The sequence below is a fragment of the Sander vitreus genome, chromosome 7 (genome assembly GCF_031162955.1).
Source record: "Sander vitreus isolate 19-12246 chromosome 7, sanVit1, whole genome shotgun sequence".
Taxonomy (NCBI): Eukaryota; Metazoa; Chordata; class Actinopteri; order Perciformes; family Percidae; genus Sander; species Sander vitreus.
In genome coordinates this window covers 15681671-15701131 of record NC_135861.1, presented here as the reverse complement: position 1 = coordinate 15701131, position 19461 = coordinate 15681671, and the positions used below count along the sequence as shown (strand labels likewise).

Sequence of the window (19461 nt, the reverse complement as noted above, 5' to 3'; positions counted from 1 at the left end):
CCTCCACCGATCCAATTTAAAGATGTTAAAATATCCCTGTGTCTTTGTCTTTGCAGTGTTTGGATTTAGTGCTGTGTATAGGTACAGTTATTGGTACATTTGATTCATCACTTGGGACAACACCAGCATTCATTTATTTCAATATTATTTAAAGATAAAAACGCAGCAACAGGTACAGCCACGGCTCCCCATGAGCCTCTTGGGGCGGATGTGCTACTCTGGTTTGACTGTGGATCTCTTAATAGGATTATCTATTCTCAGTACAGGAGAAAGGCCAGGGGAGAAAAGAACGCCTTGAACACGTTCAAGACCTTGTGAGAATGTATTTGTGTTTACAGCAACAATGAAAAATCCAGTGTTGACTGCGAAGAGGATTTAAATAATTGAATCTGGTTTTTACCTGAGAAAGACATTTGGATTATTCTTTTGAAGAAAGCAGTTGATGTAGTGATGAACGCCCAGGTGAGTTAAATAATCTACCAGCTGTCCTCACCTGTTTCTCTTAATACTGATTAACACCTTTATAGTAATGGCTGTATCATTCAGTGATAGAGGTCATGTTTCTCAACTAATTTCAGTCTGATGCAGAGACAACCAACTACTGTCTGTCCACCATGCTGGGCAGTGAGGACAGTGAGGAAGGTAACATAAAATGTTCATAAAATCTCCAGGAACCAGTATCATGGCTCTGCATTTGAACTGGGTTGTGTCTTTACAACAGAAACCAGTCAAGAGGAGCCCTCAATCACAAACTGGAATGAGCTGTCCATCATAGAACGTGTAGGCCTCAACAGGTGACAGCCTCATATTAATATGTATCATAGTTTATCTAAATAACATAATTTAATCATATTTTTCATTAAACTTGTCATGTTTTCTGACAGTGTGGAGATGTCAGAGAAAGATTTGGAGGTAGGTCAACAACTTCACCATGATATACCACGCATTACATGCTTTTCAAACTAGTTTTTCCTCCTTTTATTGGCTTACGTGTGCAGTTTTTATGTTATATGTAACTTGTATGCAATATTGGCTTGTTGTGCATCTTGTATGTTGCTTTTTAAGGTTAAGTTCACAATTTTTCAAGGGAAACGTGCTTGTTATAATCACACTGGCCATTAAAAGATCCCTCCCTAATGCTCTTTTAATGGCAGTGATGGTGAAAACTCTGACGTCCTCCCGTGCAAAGGTATATTTAAAAGCTTGTATACACAGGAGGAATGATTACAACAAGCAAAACCAGTTTCAATGTTCATATGGGCACCTGACTATTGGTTGAACACAGACTTGAACAATTGTGTACCTATCCTTTAATGTTTTAATAGTAACATTTTGTGTATTTAAGGTATTGAAGAGTGTAGTGATTTTGTGCTGAATATCTTGATATGTAAGTAGCAGATAAAAATGTTTTTAATTCATATTTATTATCATTCCAACCACGAAGAATGCAGCTTAAAATGTAAGGGTTCATTTAAAACCTAAGTGAAATAAAGGTCCTTGCTTCCAGACGGCCTTCTGTCAGATCGCCCTGGCCTTCCGCTGTGATCAGTACACCCTGAAGCAGAGGCTGCAGGCAGAGGAGCACGCCCGCAACCTGGCTGAGGAGAACATCCAGCTGGAGCTGACCAGAGGCAGGGAGACCCTGGAGGTGCAATAACTGACAGATGGTGTGAAAAAATCCTAAATAACACCACCAGAGTGCAAGTGTGTTTATGGTTTTTGTGTGTATGTTTAGACGCTGAAGGGCCTGTGTCTGGACAGTAAGCGCAGTATGATCCTGCAGAGGCTGGAGCTGTCTCTGGACATCCTCGGTGGGACTGTGGAACGAATCTCCAACACAGCGGAGGTGCTCGGCGCTGTGCACCAGGCACGTTGAGGCTCCTTTGCTATCCTATTTTATATTTGGATAGCTAAGTACCACTTAAGACTTTGGTTTCCAACCTGTGGGTCGGAGCTCCAAGAAAGAGTCCCAGAATAGACATTCTCATCAACATACCTTCTCCTCAAGGGTTTATAAGTTTCTGTTCATGACTTAATCATCGGTTAATAAAATAATGTATTAGCATGGAAGCCCACAGTGTACAATAAGCCACAACTTGTGGCTTATTGTACACTGTGGGCAAATGTCTGCCTTGTGGCCCACAAGGCCCATTAAACATTTAATTGATAACATTCAATATTCATTACCAAATAAGAAACAATCAAAGTTAAAGTTTGTGGTGAAAACAGATGTGTGTAGGTTTGGAAAACCAAAATCTCTCTCTATTTATGCATTATAGTGTCTTAATAATGATCTGTAACACATTTTAAAATATTTATGTACATTAAAGCTATCAACAACTGCTTAGATCTTTTGGTTTTTATATGATTATATGTATGTATGTATGTATTTTTTTCGTCTGATAGGAAGCTAGAGTGAGTCATGAAGTTGAACTGATGGTTGCTCATGTGGAGAATCTGAGGAGACAACATGAGAGAAATGTGGCAGAGCTGGAGGAGGCCAAGAAGACGATCCAGCAGCAGATCTCCTGCAGAAACAGCATCGACCAAAGAGCATCGCCAGGTTCTCTGATTCTATCTTGTGGCGTTTGTCGTGTTCGTCGTGTTCTGCCGTCATGTGCAATGTTTGACTGAATCTCTTGTTCTAGATCCAGAGGAAAGTGACATCAGAAAGAAATGCTCTCATCGGGTATGCAGATAGTTGACTTATCGTACCATCTGAAATGGGTAGCCACCTTTTCATCACTTCAATATGCTTTTTATTTTTGTTATTTTTTTAGAGCATTCGTCGCAGAGTCAGCATAACACTTATTCCCAGCCAAATCCAGGTAAGGAACTTTCGTTACAGTTGTTATCATCCAGAAACCCAAATGAGTGTCTCCTTCTTTGTCTCTACAGGAGAAGATAAAGCAAGACTCTACAGGAGAAGATAAAGCAAGACTTTTAAAGAAACAAGCTATTCCTAGAAGGTCTTTCAGCAAGGAGTCCTTCCTCACCTGCCCGTCTCCCCCCCTGAGATCAGAGTCCAGCTGCTCTCCCGTGACCAATGACAACAGCTACTCAGTGGATGACAGGTCAACTAGAGGCTCTACTTTTACTCTGTGTGCCTGGGCCACATGATCAGCAAGTGTGCATCATATCACCTGATTTCCCTTTTCTCTTTTCTTTCTTCAGGCCACTGGATCCAGATGAAAGTCCGTCAGAAGCTCCAGCTGCTGAGCTTCCTTCAACTCCCATCCCCAAATCAGAGTACCTCCCATCGAAACAGCTGGCCACCAGAAAGATACACAACAAAAAGTATGGAATCAAAATAGCAGAAACATCACACAATACTATAGCCTGCAGTAAACACATTTGATGAAGTGCTTGATGTTTGTTTTTTTTCTTCATTTATTGCTCTTCCTTGACAATAGTGTAATTAATTAACAGCCAGTATTAATGTTATTAGAAACACATGTGCTTTTCCTGCTGTGAAAAATGATTAATTGCAAGAGCAACAATGCAAGTTTCCATTCAATTGAAAACTAAAATGTTAAAGAGCCCTACGGTGGCTATTGGATTTTTACCCAATGTTGAGGCTCTGTTTTATAGAGAGGCCCTGTGTAGAAATAGAATTTCAATATCATAAATATTTCAGTTAGCATTATGCGTACATGGTACATACCCTTAAAGGGGCTGTACACAACATTCAGAACATTAATATAGCAGCAAACAAATATTTGCTATGTTAAGATATAGTGGAGTAATGGCGTCCTGAGCAGAGAATGAAGTCACACTCCCTCTGTGTGTTGTAATCTGAGCTTCTCCTATTCTTTGTTTTGGTAGCTGGGCCGGCCACGCGTGCATGTGGCTATGAAAAAACTTAGGTATTTCAGGCATTGGGGAATGGTTAGTCTATATCCACGACGTTCCGGGATTGGTCCGGTGCCGCAGGAAATTCCGCTGGATGCATGTCTTTTCGCCGATGTCCGTTTCCTTCCGTTTTTTTGTGTTGGAATTTTAAACTCCGGTGGATTTATGAGGACTATGGTTAACTGCTCCTCAGATCTCTGCATGGTAAAATGAGACAGCTTGCTAGACTATCTGTCCAATCTGAGTTTTCTCTTGCACGACTAAAACAACTTTTGAATGTTTAGTTCCAGCAAAACAAGTTCCTTCCCGAGGCTATTTGGCAGCGGCTCCGTGCGGAGCTTAGCACCGCCCATGGCAATTGTGATTGCCTTAAAGAAATGCCAATAAACCAGAGCACGTTTTTTCTCCCATCCCGGAATGCTGTGTGGACTAGCCAGACCTTCCTCCACAGCGCCTTGGAGGATGGTCTGGCAAAGCGAGACTAGGGAAAGGTCTGTGAGAGCCCTGTGGAGGCAATCCTAGCCTTCATCAATGTTATAATTGGACTTAGAGTTGTTGGGGCCCAGAGCTCATTGCTCGGGGGATCTTGAGCCGACTTAATCACCCCCGAGTTTATAGAATGGAATTAATTTGTATATGTGTATGACAATTTCTGGGAATATAGGGAACTGTGACTGAAAGACACTTTATGTATTTCACATCAATACAAACTAATTAAAGCCTAATAAAAAACACCACCAGTTAAGGGCTTTTCTGTTATTTTGTTCACCCTTTGTAACATTGCTTTGACACTGTACTGGAATAATGTAACTGTCTTTGTTACAGATCCCCTCTGGAGACATTGCGACAGAGACACAAGGGCAAAGCTGCGTTATCAAAGAAAAAGGCAGACAAGGACAAAAAAAGTACAAATATTTACCGACAGCTTTCTGCGAGCCCGTAAGTCAACATATGTTTTTAAAAGACAACTGTGAGGATTGTTTTTGGACAAACACTGACTGACCGCTGTCCTCAGGTGTGGATCCTTGTGGAGACATCGTCCTCTGGCTCACTGGTTGTATCGCTGTCGCTGGGCGCTCTCCTGTGTGTACCTGTTGATGCTTTTCTGTGTCGTAACATTGGCTTACCTTTTTGTGGAAGCTTCATGATGGACCACCTGGGCCATGGATGTACACTCATCAGGACGTTGTCTACATTCTGTGACTGTATTGCAAACATGAAGCGTGCAGACAGCTGAAACACCTGTATCAGTCTTTGGATATGAATATAAAAATATTTTATGACACTTTTGGTTGTTTGTGTGTTTTGAAATACTTTAAGATACTCTAGATACCTTCTAGATAACAAAGCCACAAACGTCACTTACAGCTGTAGTTTTTTATTATAAATATACAAAAGCATATCAAAACTGATACAATCACTTGGTTAGTAAGAAAACTCCATACTGCAGTGAAAACATTCATCAAACCACCATTTAAGGCATCAGTGATTAATTATTTAGAGTTAGTAGCTAACGTTAAGATTCAGCTCACTTCATGTCATGGCTAGATGTTAAATTTGACCTCTATATATATATATATATATATATAAAGAAGAGCAATGCATTTTCAAAGGTGTATCAACATTTTAGTTATAAGTCTTCATGTTGCAAAGATGAAATTCTCATTAGCAGATAAAATATTAAAACATTAAAATGATATTAGGAATGGAGAAACTTATTTGAAAACTACTGTAGATGAATTTCATGTGCAAAATGTGTGCCAGACACAGAAGAAGTTCTTGAAACTACAGCAAATGTGTTCTAAATCTGTTTTGTATGAACCTAAATTCACCTCAGAAATTTTAGAAACATCTATTGGAAAACAATATAAAATAAATAAAAGTGGCATACCACCTTACATTACGTTTTAAATTAAAAGACGAGAGAGAAATGTGCTAATCTTCTCTTGTCAACATACAATCTCACAGAGAGTCAAAAGCCTTAATAAATACAGAGATAAGGAAGAGAGGAATAACACCCATCCTACTGAACATACTGCAGAGTAGTAGAGGGTTCAGTTACACCTGGCTCACGATCTCAGCGTCCTCTGCAACAAACCACTGGACTGGAGTCCCGTCTGCAGCCCTCTGGAGAATCACATTACCCAAACCCTGTGAAAAAAACATAAACATACATAAATAAATTGTATATATGATTAGTTGATCAAAAGAACATTAATCAGCAACTATTTTAATAATCGATTGAGTCATTTTTCAAGCAAAAATGACGAAAAAAATGTGATGGTTCCAGCTTCTCAAATGTGAGGATTTGTTGCTTTTCCATTATTTTAACATTATTGTGAACTAAATATATTTGGGTTTTGTACTGTTGGTCGGACAAATTTGAAGACGTCACCTTTGACCCCAGGAAATTGTGACATTTTCATTGATATCTGATGTTTTATAGACCAAACAATTAATCGATTTATGGAGGAAATAATGAACAGACTGGCTGCAGCACTAATATATACAGTATATTAAAAGTAGCCTATTTTATTTTGTATCATAATCGGTACCAACCTGTTTAAATGGAGGCAGATGAGGTGAAGTGGGGCTCTTGACACTCAGGAAGCTCTGCTGATCCACGCAGCCTGGCCAAAACTTCTGTATCTGATTCCTCTGATGCCAGGACTTCAACTCCTCTGACACGATGTCCCTGGGCATCAGCCTGATGGCGTGGTTCGGATACTCCTTCAGTGAGGGCGTTCGCACCAGCCTGGTGTAAGGCGGAGGGGGCTTTAGGATTCCCCTCAGGGACAATGCTCCCTCCTGCCACTGTCTTTGCCGAGGGCTGTGTGCCACAGGAGGGGAGGAAAGGAAGCACTTTCCCATGTCCAGGTCTTGAGGGGAGAGGGGGCGATCTTCTGCCATTGGCCTGACGTAGCCCGGACTGGGCTGGGACTGGTTGATGTTCTTGTGTGAGCTGGCGAAGTTGGAGAGCCCTTTCTTTTGTGCCCCCAAGTGGAATCCGTAAGGCGGCGGGCAGAGCTTTGGGATCTCAGTGGGTCCGTCCCTGCCAGGAGAGCTAATGTAGGAAGAGGACGAGTGCTCCGAGCTGCTGTCCTCCGAGCTGGACTGGTAAGGGCGCAAGGGAGAGTACTCTGGAGAATGCACCATGAAGTCAGCCATGCAGCGTCGCTGCGGCAGCCTGGCTCGCCCTTGATTGTTCTCTGAGCTGAGGCGCTCCTTGTCAGCAGGTGGCTTACTTTTGGGAAGTCTGAGGAGACATGTGAAATTGTAAAATTTTAGTTCACATATTGTGATGCTCTCTGTGCATTAGTGTACTTATGTATCTGACTTCTCTGTGTACCTGAAGGACTGGGAGTACTGTCGGCGTACATGCAGCTCTGGGGTGGAGGGGGCGCTGGTGGAGTGGTTCTGACGCAGAGCCGCGTTCTTTATAAACTGAGACAGAGGAATTATGCTCTCTGCAGACACCTGGGTTCCTGCTGGACTACTGCACACAACGAAAACAGAAAGGATGATTTGAGATATGAATACTGACACTTAGCTACTTGTTTTACTTTTTTTGATTTTCTGTTCTCTCTTATAGTCATGTTGACATACACTCCGTCTCTACCCAGTGCAGTTGTGTATTCGATGGGTGGTTATTACACTTCAGACTCCTACCTGGACCTGCTGCTGCTAGCAGACTGGGGGTTTGTGGCCTTCTGGTAAGGCTGATCCAGACTGGACTCTTTCCACGGAGAGTTCTGGATGGGAGAGCGCTCATGCTCCACACTGAGCTGGCTTGATGACTGCTGGGACGACTGAAAGGTTGTGGCTGACAGCTGGAGGGGGTCTGAACAGGAAGTGCCCAACACTGGAGGAGAGAGAGGGCCGGGCGGGTCCACATCTGTGGGGGATCACAGAGAACATCAAACAGTCGGTATCATGCTGCTCCAAAATATCTCCGATCTACATTATCTATTACATGCATCCTTCTAATTCATGCTTATTTTACTGTATGTCTAAATCTAAGCATGTCAGTCAGAGAGTGATGATAATCTTCAAAGCATATATGTATAAATGTACTCCCCACTCACCATCATCCAGGGCCACCACATCAGACAGGGAACTGTCATCAGACATGCACAGATCTGCATACAGAAAGAACATTATAAAAGTGCCCATCAAGCCCAAAGAATGTGTTAATGAGTGCAGTGCACAATTTGGCCTGAAGAGGGCAGCAGTGCAACTCACCTCTGTTTTGGTTGTTTGAGATGCTGATGCACGATGAGTTGCACTCGCTCTTGATCCTGTGCTGGAACACGGCCTCCTGCAGATCCTTCACCTTCTTCTCTACCCTCTTGCACTGCTGCAGCCTGCTCTTCTTCTGTGGTTTACTGAGGTTCTCCTCCAGGGAGAGTTTGCGGGCCGCCTCATAAATCTGCCGCTGAAGAGCCAAGTCAGTTTCCAGCACTTGCAGCTCTGAATCCTGCGATAAACAGAAATTCTGACATTTAGTTTTGTAATTTCTTTCTTTCCCCCAAAAATAGTTAACTTGGATGGATTCCCGTACCTGTTTATCCAGATGGATCAGACCTTCGTCAAGCTTAAAGGAAGCTCCAATCCTCCTTCTGACCCGTGGTAGCTTCTCATCGGGCATCACAGGATAGTCTGAGGGCAGTTTCCCAGTCAGTTCCTGTGATTTCACAATCAAAGTGTTGATTACAAAAAGGGGAAAGGTGTGACCTTTATACACCAAATGCAATTATAACCACTCATTTAGAGCTAAAATATACTAGTAATATGTTGTCATCTAGAAATTACTTACTGCCTCCCGGATGCAGAGCTTCCTGAGCTCCAGCAGGCAGAGCTCCAGACGCTCCTCCAGAGACTGGTGCTTCAGCTTCAGGGCTCTGGTGTGGGTGGTCAGCTCCTTCACCGGGGACGTAGGGCTGTCTGGACCTGCAGTGAACACACAGAAGATCAGGCTTTCCTCATCAGGATCTGTATGTGAACATTTGATTTATTCAAAATTTCCTCTTACATGTTTATGAATCGTAAAAGTGAGCCAGGAATTAGTTGTTTAATATATTAATAAATACAACAATGTGACATGTAACATTTTCTTTAGCTTGATGTTTTCAGCCTCAAGCTATACATGACACGTGGAAATGAGATGCTGTATTTTGTGGTGATGTTCATACCAGAGTGCACAATAATCCCACTGTCAGTGTCACTGATCTCCTCTTTGCTCTCGATAGCCGTCATCTCGACTTTCTGCTCTTAAGTTTTTAGAAGTACCTGTTGAAATGAGCAGAGATTACTGAGATTAGTAAAAATGAGATTGGTCATTTATAAAAATACAGATTATCCTGTTGTTTTCCTACCACATGGCTTCATTCATGCTCTCTGCTGCTACTTTACTTAACAAAAGTGAATGACTGGCGAGTGTCCTTTCACACACTTATCCATGCAGCTCTCCATCTCCCTCCTCCTCCACCACCTCTTTCTTCCTCCCATGCGTCCTCACAAAAGAGGCAGACCCCCACGGTTGACTCGGCACATGTGCGGGGGTTAATCTGAATCATGGTGCCATGGTGACGGGGCACGGTGCGGCTGGCTAGGGGAGCGTGTTGCCGTGAGGCGTGTCAGAGGGCGTTTAAAGAGCCCAGACCCCGAAAAAGAAAGCAGATGGCAGCAGGAATTACCCTACTCATGGACTGCACCTGTTCCCCCCACACACCCCTCCCTCAGCTCCTATTCAACCAGTGTCCAGAAACCCTCTGGGGGCTTTGAAGTGGAAGAATGTCTCAATGCTGGGCTTGTCCACGCAGCATCAGATCACAAGGTCCCTGCTGACTCCTGTGCAACACTGCCCATTTCACCATTTCACACTTTCACAAACAGGCGAGCACAATTAATGTTTATGGCCCGCTCCGTTCCATTGTTGCTGTCTACCAAACATCTGACTAACACAAAACAAAAAAACGAGATGTGGAGAGGAACGCCAGCAAGAAGAGGAAAACAATGACAACAACAAATTGGAGATAACATCTAGGGATAATTCGAGGCTTTTAAAACCCGGCAAGGGGGGTGTGTGTGGCGGTTTTGGTGCAATTGCATATTATTAGCCTCGCTTATTGCTTCAATGCCACACATTCATAAAATCATAGTTCATGAACTTCAGCCGTCACTGCATTAATATCATGCAAACAAAGCTCATATGAGAAGTAAATAATGTGTTGTTAATCAGGGTGAATAAAGGGGAGTTAAGGTAACATGCAAACAGACACCACATGAATGAATGTGTTCCTAAGGCGGCTGTGTATAATCCTCAACTCTTGTCTCATCTTCTATGTTTGGAGATTGGTATCAGGCCTTTTCCTGTAGGGACCAGTAGGACACAGAGGTAGACAGGATATTATTGTGTATCCAATAGGCCTGACCCATTCACTACCGCAACTCATGTGAACTGACGCAGCTATGAGTAGCCGTATAGTACAATGAGGCACAGGCAGCTTGTGTCAGTAAGACAACACTGCAACAAAGGCCCTGTATCCACCAACCAGCCTCAATAATCTGCTGTGGGCTCAATATCTGCTGACAACTCTGCTTTATGCCTGAGCCGCGTTGTTGGGCCAATATTGAGACAAGGCTGCAGTGAGAGATGGGGAAAGGAACAGTGCTGAGTTTTTACGGTGCAAGGTCGAGGCCTGCTGTACTCTCAGACACATGGCTCCATGCTGCAGTCAACAGGAATCCAGCCTGGTAATCAGAGACAGGCAGGGTAATGTGGGATTTACCCACTTACACCCCATAACTCTCTGAAGACGTTCACAAGAGTCTGTGGTCGGAGGTCTCGGCTGAGTAAGTGGGTGGCTGGGTGGGTGAGTACGGATAAAACAGCAGATCTCACTAGAAGTTGCCACTTATTGCCAAGACGTTGATGCCATTTGTTGTAGCTTTCATAAAAACCTTGAGTCATGGGAGTGTTGAAATCATACTGTTACGACGAGCCAAAAAAAACAATACTTTTCTTGATTAAGTGTAACAGGAATAGCAGTCCATTTCCTGGAGGGATAGCTGCTGATAGCACAGTCTCCACCCGGCTTGATTGATGTAGTCATATCATCTTAATTGTGGCGCATACGATCAACTCTAATGACAACTATCTAGGAACGTGTCAGGAATGGGACCATCCCACCCATCCTCGCTGCTCAGCAGACCGTGACAGTGTAACGTCTACGGAAGTGGGTGTTTATGGCAAGAGATCATGAAGTGGATTCCCTGTCTTCCAGACTTCCCCCACCCTTTCCCATGAGCCTTTGGAGCTGCGATCTCCTGGAATGCTGCCACCACCGCCGCACTCATAACCACTGTGGTCGGCCCTAGAATTACCAATGGGGACCAGCCTCGCCGAGGAAACAGTAAGGGATGCCTGAAACCAGACCGAGGCCTGTTCGAACCCTGTAATTAAGACTCTCCACTGAATGCTGATACTATGGAAGAAACCAAACGACTTTACAGCATGCCTTATTTCAGAGTCTGATGAAAAGCCAAAATCCATTCAGCAAAATGGATCCACTCTGCACACACAATATGTTCATCGGTGTTTTAAGCCCCCAACGTCTCCTTCCAGGCAGCGCTGCCTGGAAGGCACTAGGATTAGGCAATGATTATGGTTAGGGTTAGGTGCCTTGAAGTCAACGCTCGCAGTGCTGCCCTGAAGTCGATTAGGCAATGGTTATGGTTAGTGTTATGGTTAAGGTTAAGGTTAGGTTTAGGTGCCTTGAAGTCAACAGTTGTAGCGCTGCCTGGAAGGAGACGTTGGGGGCTTAAAACACCATCGAGCACACAATATGGGCTGCTGGAAGAAAAGTGAATCAATGTGGGGGAGCGGCAGGAGAAAAAAAAATGAAGTGTTGTGTTACAAAGTGCGGCACTGGAGTCAGATCTTTGTCTTAAGAAGCAGCGCTGAGTGTGGAAACTCCACAGACTGCAGCAAAATACAGTCAGTAGGCTGTGATTACATAAAAGCCAGTGTTATGTGTATTCTGTATCAAAGTCTCAAACACTGTCAGCCTCTTTCCTTTGTCAGAGAAACATTGTTAAGTGGTGCAGGGGTCTTCGTTTTTCCAGCAGAGACAATGAATAAGCACCATATCAGTCTGCACTCACTGGAGGCCATATGCTGGCCAGACACACCAGCTCTGTCACAGCCCAACGACAGCGTAAATACAGAGGGCAAGCAGAGATGCTCCATTGTTCTCCAGAGGCTGAAGGGCTGACCGGAGATCATGACATCTTGTCCCTCTGAGTCATCATTTCTGAGACCTCTGTATGGACACTGATGGTCATCTCGGGCTCTTGGTAGGATGTGGTTGTACAAAGTAGTTTTCATCCACAAGTACCCATCGCTTACAAAAGAACTGGGGGATTCCAGAGACATAACAACACAGAGGTGTTGTCTTTATCACCACAGTAGCACTGCATGTCTGTCAACATGTGGACTGATGGAGATGGTGTTTATTCTGCTGCCTTGGGCACAAACAACTGCCACCAAGCAGCCCGTTGACCAATATAAATCCTAAAGAGTTGTTTATCAGTAAAAGCAACCTGTTTATATTCATGGTACAAAACAGAGCAAGTGATTAAACTGCAGAGACTCAAATCAGTCTTCCAGATAGTAGCTGTTTTGTATTAAATTAAAACTTGCTTAGTCTGATAATTTTAACATTGAGGTGTTTTAACTTGAAGAAGAGTAGTAGTAGAAGAAGTAGAAGAAGCAGAAGTGCGCAGGCAGATCCTCCCATTACTTTACTAAATAAAAATGGCAACACTCCATTCCATTTCAAATCCTGCATGTTCACTTAAATAAAAGTACATTAGTATTATCGACAAAATGTACTTACAGTGTCAAAAGTAAATGTATCACGTTTTTCTGTATGTTTTGCGTGTAGCCTAAAGTTTTAATCTGTTAAGTGACTGGTTACTATAGGTAGGCTAGCTGTCAAATTAATGTAGTAAATTCTCTGAATTAAGGTGTAGCAGGAAAATGAAATACTCAAGTAAATTACAAGTACTTCATAATTTAAGTACAGAACTTGAGTAAATGTACTTACTTTACAACACTGAAGAAGAGTAAGCACTTATCTTAATGACATTTTTTAAGATGTATATACGGCCCAAATAGCAAATTATGTTAAGCTAATTGCTCTGTAAAGTTTTCCGATTTATAACATCATCACTCGCCTCACAGACTTCATCCTAGCTTAATCCATGGTTGTACTAATGTTGCAGCTCCTTCCCTGTCCGCTGTTTTCCCTTTATATTTTGAATGTTGTTAACCTACGTAAAGTCTTGTGTACTCACCTTATATAATATGTATCTGCTCCTCTACAGCATCCTCTCTGGCAGCAGGAGGTGTCCAGACTTTCTCTGGTTCGATATGAGAGTAAGCTTGGGACATCTGTTTCAGTCAACTTCACTGTCTCGGTGAAGGGGGAAGAGCTTAATTGATTTTTGCTAAAGTATTTCTTTACTTACAAATGTATTCTTATATTTACTTTAAAACACAATAGTTTCTCTTTATACTTTCTTAAAATAATACGTTTTCACTTAAGTACGTTTTTAACAGGGAAAAGTACATTTAGTGGTGTCGGTGATCTACCCGGATTTCTTTTTTTGAATGGTTTGGTCCGACGCTGCTGACTCTCCAGACACGCTCTGCGTATTGACACAGCACGCGACTCATTGAGGGGCCTTTTAATAAAAAAAAAGAAAAAAGAAGAAAGGCCCGAGGGAGAGGCAGGTGACAGCTGGTGAGTGGTAGTGATGAACAAGACCACACTCACCTCTATCTTCCGCCACGATGATGAATAAAAGAAGAGCAAAGTGTGGTGTTTGGGCCAAGATGAGCCACCCATCCATACAAGAATACCTTAAAACTTCATAATAGGCCTACTCTGGAGACTGGTGTAGGCTAATTTTGATTGCTGACTCGTTTACTTTATTTCTACTAAGCTATATCCTATTGACCTAGCTGCTTGTGTCAAGGATAATATTTTATGCTGCGGGAGGATTGTTTTTAATCATTACTTTATTCTTTATTGCATCAGCAGGGGCGAAAAGTAGCCTAACTACTAGGCCTATATTAGCTCAAATAGTAGCCTTTATATTAAATTTCAATTTGGATATACTTTTGTGAGTTTTTCTATTTGATGTTACTTTAAACAGCCACTGTTACTAGTAACTTTGCAGATTAAGATTTCAAATAGGCTATCTATTATGTGCATAGACAATATGATCTGCTGTTACACAGTCAGCGACATAAAGTAGTTAGAATTAGTTCCACCTCGATCAGCCTCAACATTAAAATGTTGCTTAGATGTTAATGTATCAGTATCAATAATCCAATAATATAATATAGGGTATACTGTATATATTAATAATAATAATAATAATAACAATAATAATAATAATAATAATAATAATAACAATCTTAATTATTATTTTTTTTAGATAATTTGAACAAGAACACTCTCCCTACTATGGGAGGGGTCCCAACCCTCTGCGGTCTTGAGGAAAACAAAACAAACAAACAGAAATCACACCTTGCCTAATCACTCTCCTCTAGTTCTTGTGGCGCTGAGGTCATTAGGTCTGATATTTGTGCTGCTGTGCTTTTCCATAGGTTGAGAGTTGATGATTTGGCTTTGTTAACAATCTTAATTATTGAGTATTTTGGACTTTTGATACTTTAAGTAGCATACATTTTGCAGATTATGTGCAAATACTTCCTTCACCCCTGATTATAGCACTTTAAGTTTCATTTGTGTATGAGATGTGTTACTAAAATAATCTAAATGTAAGTCTTTCTTAGATTAACAATTTTTTATTTTTCAGTTTTTTAACAAAATAAAAAACGTCCAGGTCCAGGATGATTGGACATGAAGTAATTGGCCGTCCTCTTTATACATTTCCAACAATTTGGTGTGTCTTTATTTGCCTTTAGTCTGTGGCTTCTGTGAATAGCACATGTTTCCAGTGCCTTAACCAGGCCCTTGGGTATTCCTAGCCTATATATCCTAAAAAAGCCTCCTCCAGATGGCCTGTGCTTTCTGTCTCGTCCCGTGACGGAATGAAAAGATCAGCTAATTAAACAAAGTCCCATACCCATGTGAAAGAAGTGTGAATGCCCTCAGGGAGAAGAGCTGCATGCAAATCAATCCCCAGTGCTTTAAATTGTGTCCAATAAAACAACATATCTCTGCAAACCATAAAGCCTTTATTTCCACAGCACATGGACATACTAAAAATCAAAAGTCATGACAGAAACAGATACACAAACATGCATTTGTGGGGGATTTCTATTAATACAAACCAGTTCTGTTGAGATGTCTCTGTTAATAATCCCTTTTTAACATAGTAGTGGTCTTATTGAAAGTAAAGAATTAGACTGGTATGGCAGAGAAATTGAACAAAGAAATAGTAATGACCATAAAAAACATAAAAAATATCCATCTTCTTTCCTTCAACAAATGTTGATCCCCATAATTATGAATAAAAAATGAGTACTTCCACTCCCTCATCACAAACAGAACTGTTATAAAGATTTAAAAAGACATTTCTAAATGTGTGTGTTCCTGGTATGCATGATTCCTTACAAATTCTGATATTCCAAAATGTAATTTAAAATTCACTAAGAGATGTGTAGTGAGCTGGTGCCTTTGTGATGTCCCCCCCATATGTAACTCAGCAGACAGGGAACATGAAGATAGGGCCACTATGGTGAGATGCTGCAGGGGCTGAAGGGAGCCTCAGGGCCTCACTGCTCAGACATCTGTGTCCGTCTCAGGTTGTCCTTCACACGGACAAACTCTGGGATCTTCTGCTGGTTCTCCAGCCGCCTGATCTCCTCCTGCTCATACTGGAAAGACAATAGACAAGTCAGTGCATCAGCTCTCAGCCAGTCAGTGTCATCCACCTCATCCATCATCAGACCATTGCATTTTACCATATAACAAAATTTCCATCACCAAGGTTTATACTTATAAACATGGCATAAACATGGTCAGATTTAAAGACGTTATTTACTTCTTACAGTTAGTTGTTTTAGTTTGTAAACGGGGTCACAAGATATATCTGAGGGGTCTTGCATTATTAAAGGGGTAAGAAAGAAGAAAAAACTAAGTTCTGCTACACACATATCTTTCAATCTTTCAAATTTTTTTTTTTATGTAATATCATTTAATTTGACCTCTTTGGGTGTTGAACTGGTATAAGAACAATCTGAAAAGTTTAGAGGAGAAAAGTCTCTTTGGTTAAACTGCTAACAACTCATAGACATCTGAAATGTGTCATTGGGCCAAACTACAGGTTTTTAAAAAAGGGGCCACAAGCCAAAAGGTTTGGAAGCCACTGTTTTAATCTTTTGCATTGTATTTTCAAGTTTATCATATGTTTTTTAAATGTAAGATGTGAATTTGAAAATTAACCAGTACTTAAAGCAGTGAGATAAATGCAGTGGAGTATTAAGCACAATATTCCCTCTGAAATGTAATGAAGTAGAAGGGTAGTGTTGCAGAAAATTAAACAGTAAGTAAAGGTATCTCAAAATTGTACTTTTGTTCAGTACTTGAGTAAATAGACCTTCCACTACTGGTATTGGCCCAGAATCCCTTAATGCTCAAAGCGGTAACACAAACAAGAACCCCTGTGTGTTTGGGCCAAAGTGAATTTATATGATTCCTTCATTAATTAATGTCTCTCAGCTGTTTGTTATGATCTTCTTCTGACCTCTTGCAGCTTCTGCTGCCTCTTGCGGAGCTCCGTCTCCAGATCTGAGGGCTGCTGTCGTGCCATCTCCTCCTCCTTGTGCAGCTCCAGTCTACGCTGTTCCAACACTCGCTGCAGCTCCGGTTTCTCCTCCAACAGCAGACCCCTGCATGGTCAGTCACAGTTACACACACAAATCCACCCTGCTCTTCAAATGTTGAACACATTAAGATCAAAGAGTCAGAGAGGGTTTTCGGTGTTGGTTATACCGTTTATGGCTGAGCAGCAGTTCCCGGTGCAGGTTCTGGTAGCTCGGTGTCTCCACTGAGGAACCGTTCAGTTTCTTGGGCTGAAGGACCTCGTCACTGCAGTCTGCTGTGGACTGACGGGACAGCTTCTGGCGGCCAACAGAACTCTCTGAGGAACACAAAACAACTCATATCACTACCTGTTGACTTTAACTTTTAACTTCTCAGATCTAAACTCTAACTCTGATCAAATCTTTAAATTGATAAATGAATAACGTTTGACACTGCTGCCATCATGTATGTTGTAGAGGTGAGATTTCAGTCCCAAAGTAATACATTATTTAAAGAGGGAAAAAACATTTGAATAATAATTGAACAATATGTCAGGTAAGTACTTATGTAAAATACATCACCTAATCTATTAATCAAATATTTCATTGATTGATAGATTGAATCAATCTATCATTCTTCTTCAGTCTATCATTCATCATCAATCTATCAATATATAAATATATGAATCAATCAAATATTTAATTGGTAACATTTGAGTGATCCTTCTATCAATCAAATATTCTAATCATCAGTATCATCAACTGCTTTTGTTTTAAGTTTAGAATATTATTTCCATTTCTGCTCAGCATTTGTGCATTAAGATACCTTTTTTGTGTTGTCCATATCCTGGTTTCTGTCGGAATAAAAAAAGAAGAGACACCCTGTTAGTAATTTGACGAATAAGTTATTTAGCAGCCACTAGCTGAGCCAAACATGTCAATATAGATGTATCAAAACATCTTCTTTAATTTGATCTTCATCTGACTGGAAAGAGGGTATAATTATATACTGTAAGAGAAGGAAGGGACAGTGCCTGCTGTGCTGCTTAAGTAGGTGAGTTGTGTTTGTAGCACGAAGGTGATGTAACAGCTCTGTCAGTGACGGCCAGAAAGGGATCGTCTTTGGCAAAACGTGACCAAAGTTCCACAAGTAATAAAAAAGAAAAAGAATGTAAATATCTGCATTTATTACTCTCATAACATAACAACACGGGATGAAAAATTGGCATGACATTCTACTGTAACACAATCAGACAGATAGGCTACCTCTGACACACCCCATGAAACCAGATATTCAGGAGGAAAGGATCATATTGAGCAAGTAACAGATGGTAGATGCTGTTGTAACTGGTCTGAGAAGCCTCTTCCCAGACAAAGTCAAGAGGTTTCTGTCATAAACTGCCCTACAGCTGACCATAAGATCCCTAAGCTCTGCTTCTGGATTCTTGAGCTCAGAACTGTATTTGGGATTGTGCCTTTTACTGTTCCTGTCACAGACATAAGCCTCCAGATCCTCTCCCTCCTTGGGCTCCTGCAGAGAGGTTGAGGTGACGGATAACCTGATGGGCGTCTGACGTGCTGGTTCCATTCAAAGCCTGCAGGGCTGGGATGAATTCCAGCAAAATCACTCCACCTGATCTCACAACTCCTCTTTATCTCTAGAACAGACACTCTGAATAGTTTTATCACGAGCTGACTTTTTGAGATCATAATATCTTTAGAACATGTTCTTTTCATGCATTGGAACATGAAACCCCCTACGTTGAACAGTTTGTTTTCACAGGACAAAGATAGTTACATGCAACATGTGACTTTGTTTGATAGCTTACTTTATGGATGCAAAACTTTGATGCCAGTACTTTTCACCTGAACAAAGCAGTTTCATAAATGAATAGACTGTAACGTTGCAGTGCATCTAATTCTATAGTCTTGATCATCCTAATCTGCAAAGTAATTGTTGATTGTCCCAAGGATAGTGTATTTTTTGTGTCCATAATCTACATATTATTAGGATGGATGTAAAGCCTATTGGACATATAGAATTCAAAATAAACCATGACTGTAAATTTACTGAGGCTTCACTTACAGCCTGACAGAAGTCATCTAAACCTCTGACAGCCACCAGACCAGACGTTGACCTCTCACTCACCAGACAAGACTTAAGGTGAAAGAAAACTCACTTTTCTTGCAGTTGACCCCTCCATGGCAGGATGGTGGAGGTCCACTGTTTCTGTCCACAAACAGTGTTCTTGTTTTAGTCCATTGTTAAAAGAATCACACCTCCTCACATAGTCTGTCTGTTGTCCGTTTCCTTGCTGCATCCAAGTCCAACATGTTGCTGTTAATGAGGCATCCTCAGACTCAATGTGCCACCTAGCAGTAGTCAATATTCGTAGTAGACACTGAAATCTTATTACGTCATTCAAGATTACCTCACAGCCCCCACAGGGCACAAGACGCTAGATTAGGTAATTGCAGCAGACACAAATGCAGCTTAAAACCAACCTAACACGGCACTATTACAAGTTGACTTCAACAACAAATGCATTCAGGCATACCAATATCCTGTTTATAGTGTGAGGCAGTAAACATTTTTACTCTATGTTCATTGATTATTGCTTGGAAACATACAGTGTATGTTACAAGTATAACAATTATTTGCAGTTTATGGTATTGTGTTCGCTATATTTGAACTCATTTAGTAATTCTTAACATTGAGATGGAAATAATCTAATCTAATCTGTGTATAATCAACATTTTCAAAA

The 19461-nt window shown here is 41.4% G+C and overlaps 2 protein-coding genes across 3 annotated transcripts; both read right to left on the bottom strand.

Moving 5' to 3' along the window:
- Positions 1 to 5214: 5214 nt before the first annotated feature.
- On the bottom strand, positions 5215 to 13289 carry inavaa (innate immunity activator a). 2 transcript variants are annotated; one of them, XM_078254895.1, is made up of 10 exons: positions 13213 to 13289; positions 9045 to 9141; positions 8669 to 8802; positions 8414 to 8536; positions 8095 to 8329; positions 7938 to 7991; positions 7522 to 7747; positions 7202 to 7348; positions 6412 to 7108; positions 5215 to 6003 (listed from the first exon to the last, which is right to left on the bottom strand). In XM_078254895.1, exons 2-10 carry the CDS (start codon positions 9106 to 9108, stop codon positions 5911 to 5913), a joined length of 1773 nt encoding a protein of 590 aa, XP_078111021.1. In that variant the 5' UTR covers positions 9109 to 9141; positions 13213 to 13289; the 3' UTR covers positions 5215 to 5910. The 2 variants fall into 2 exon arrangements, with proteins under 2 accessions (XP_078111021.1, XP_078111022.1); XM_078254896.1 differs by lacking the exon at positions 13213 to 13289 and adding an exon at positions 9228 to 9274.
- Positions 13290 to 15106: 1817 nt separating this feature from the next.
- Positions 15107 to 19080, bottom strand: LOC144520831 (protein FAM107B). Its single transcript, XM_078254892.1, has 5 exons — positions 18877 to 19080; positions 17523 to 17550; positions 16887 to 17034; positions 16639 to 16783; positions 15107 to 15769 (listed from the first exon to the last, which is right to left on the bottom strand). Exons 1-5 carry the CDS (start codon positions 19015 to 19017, stop codon positions 15668 to 15670), a joined length of 564 nt encoding a protein of 187 aa, XP_078111018.1. The 5' UTR covers positions 19018 to 19080; the 3' UTR covers positions 15107 to 15667.
- Positions 19081 to 19461: the final 381 nt, after the last annotated feature.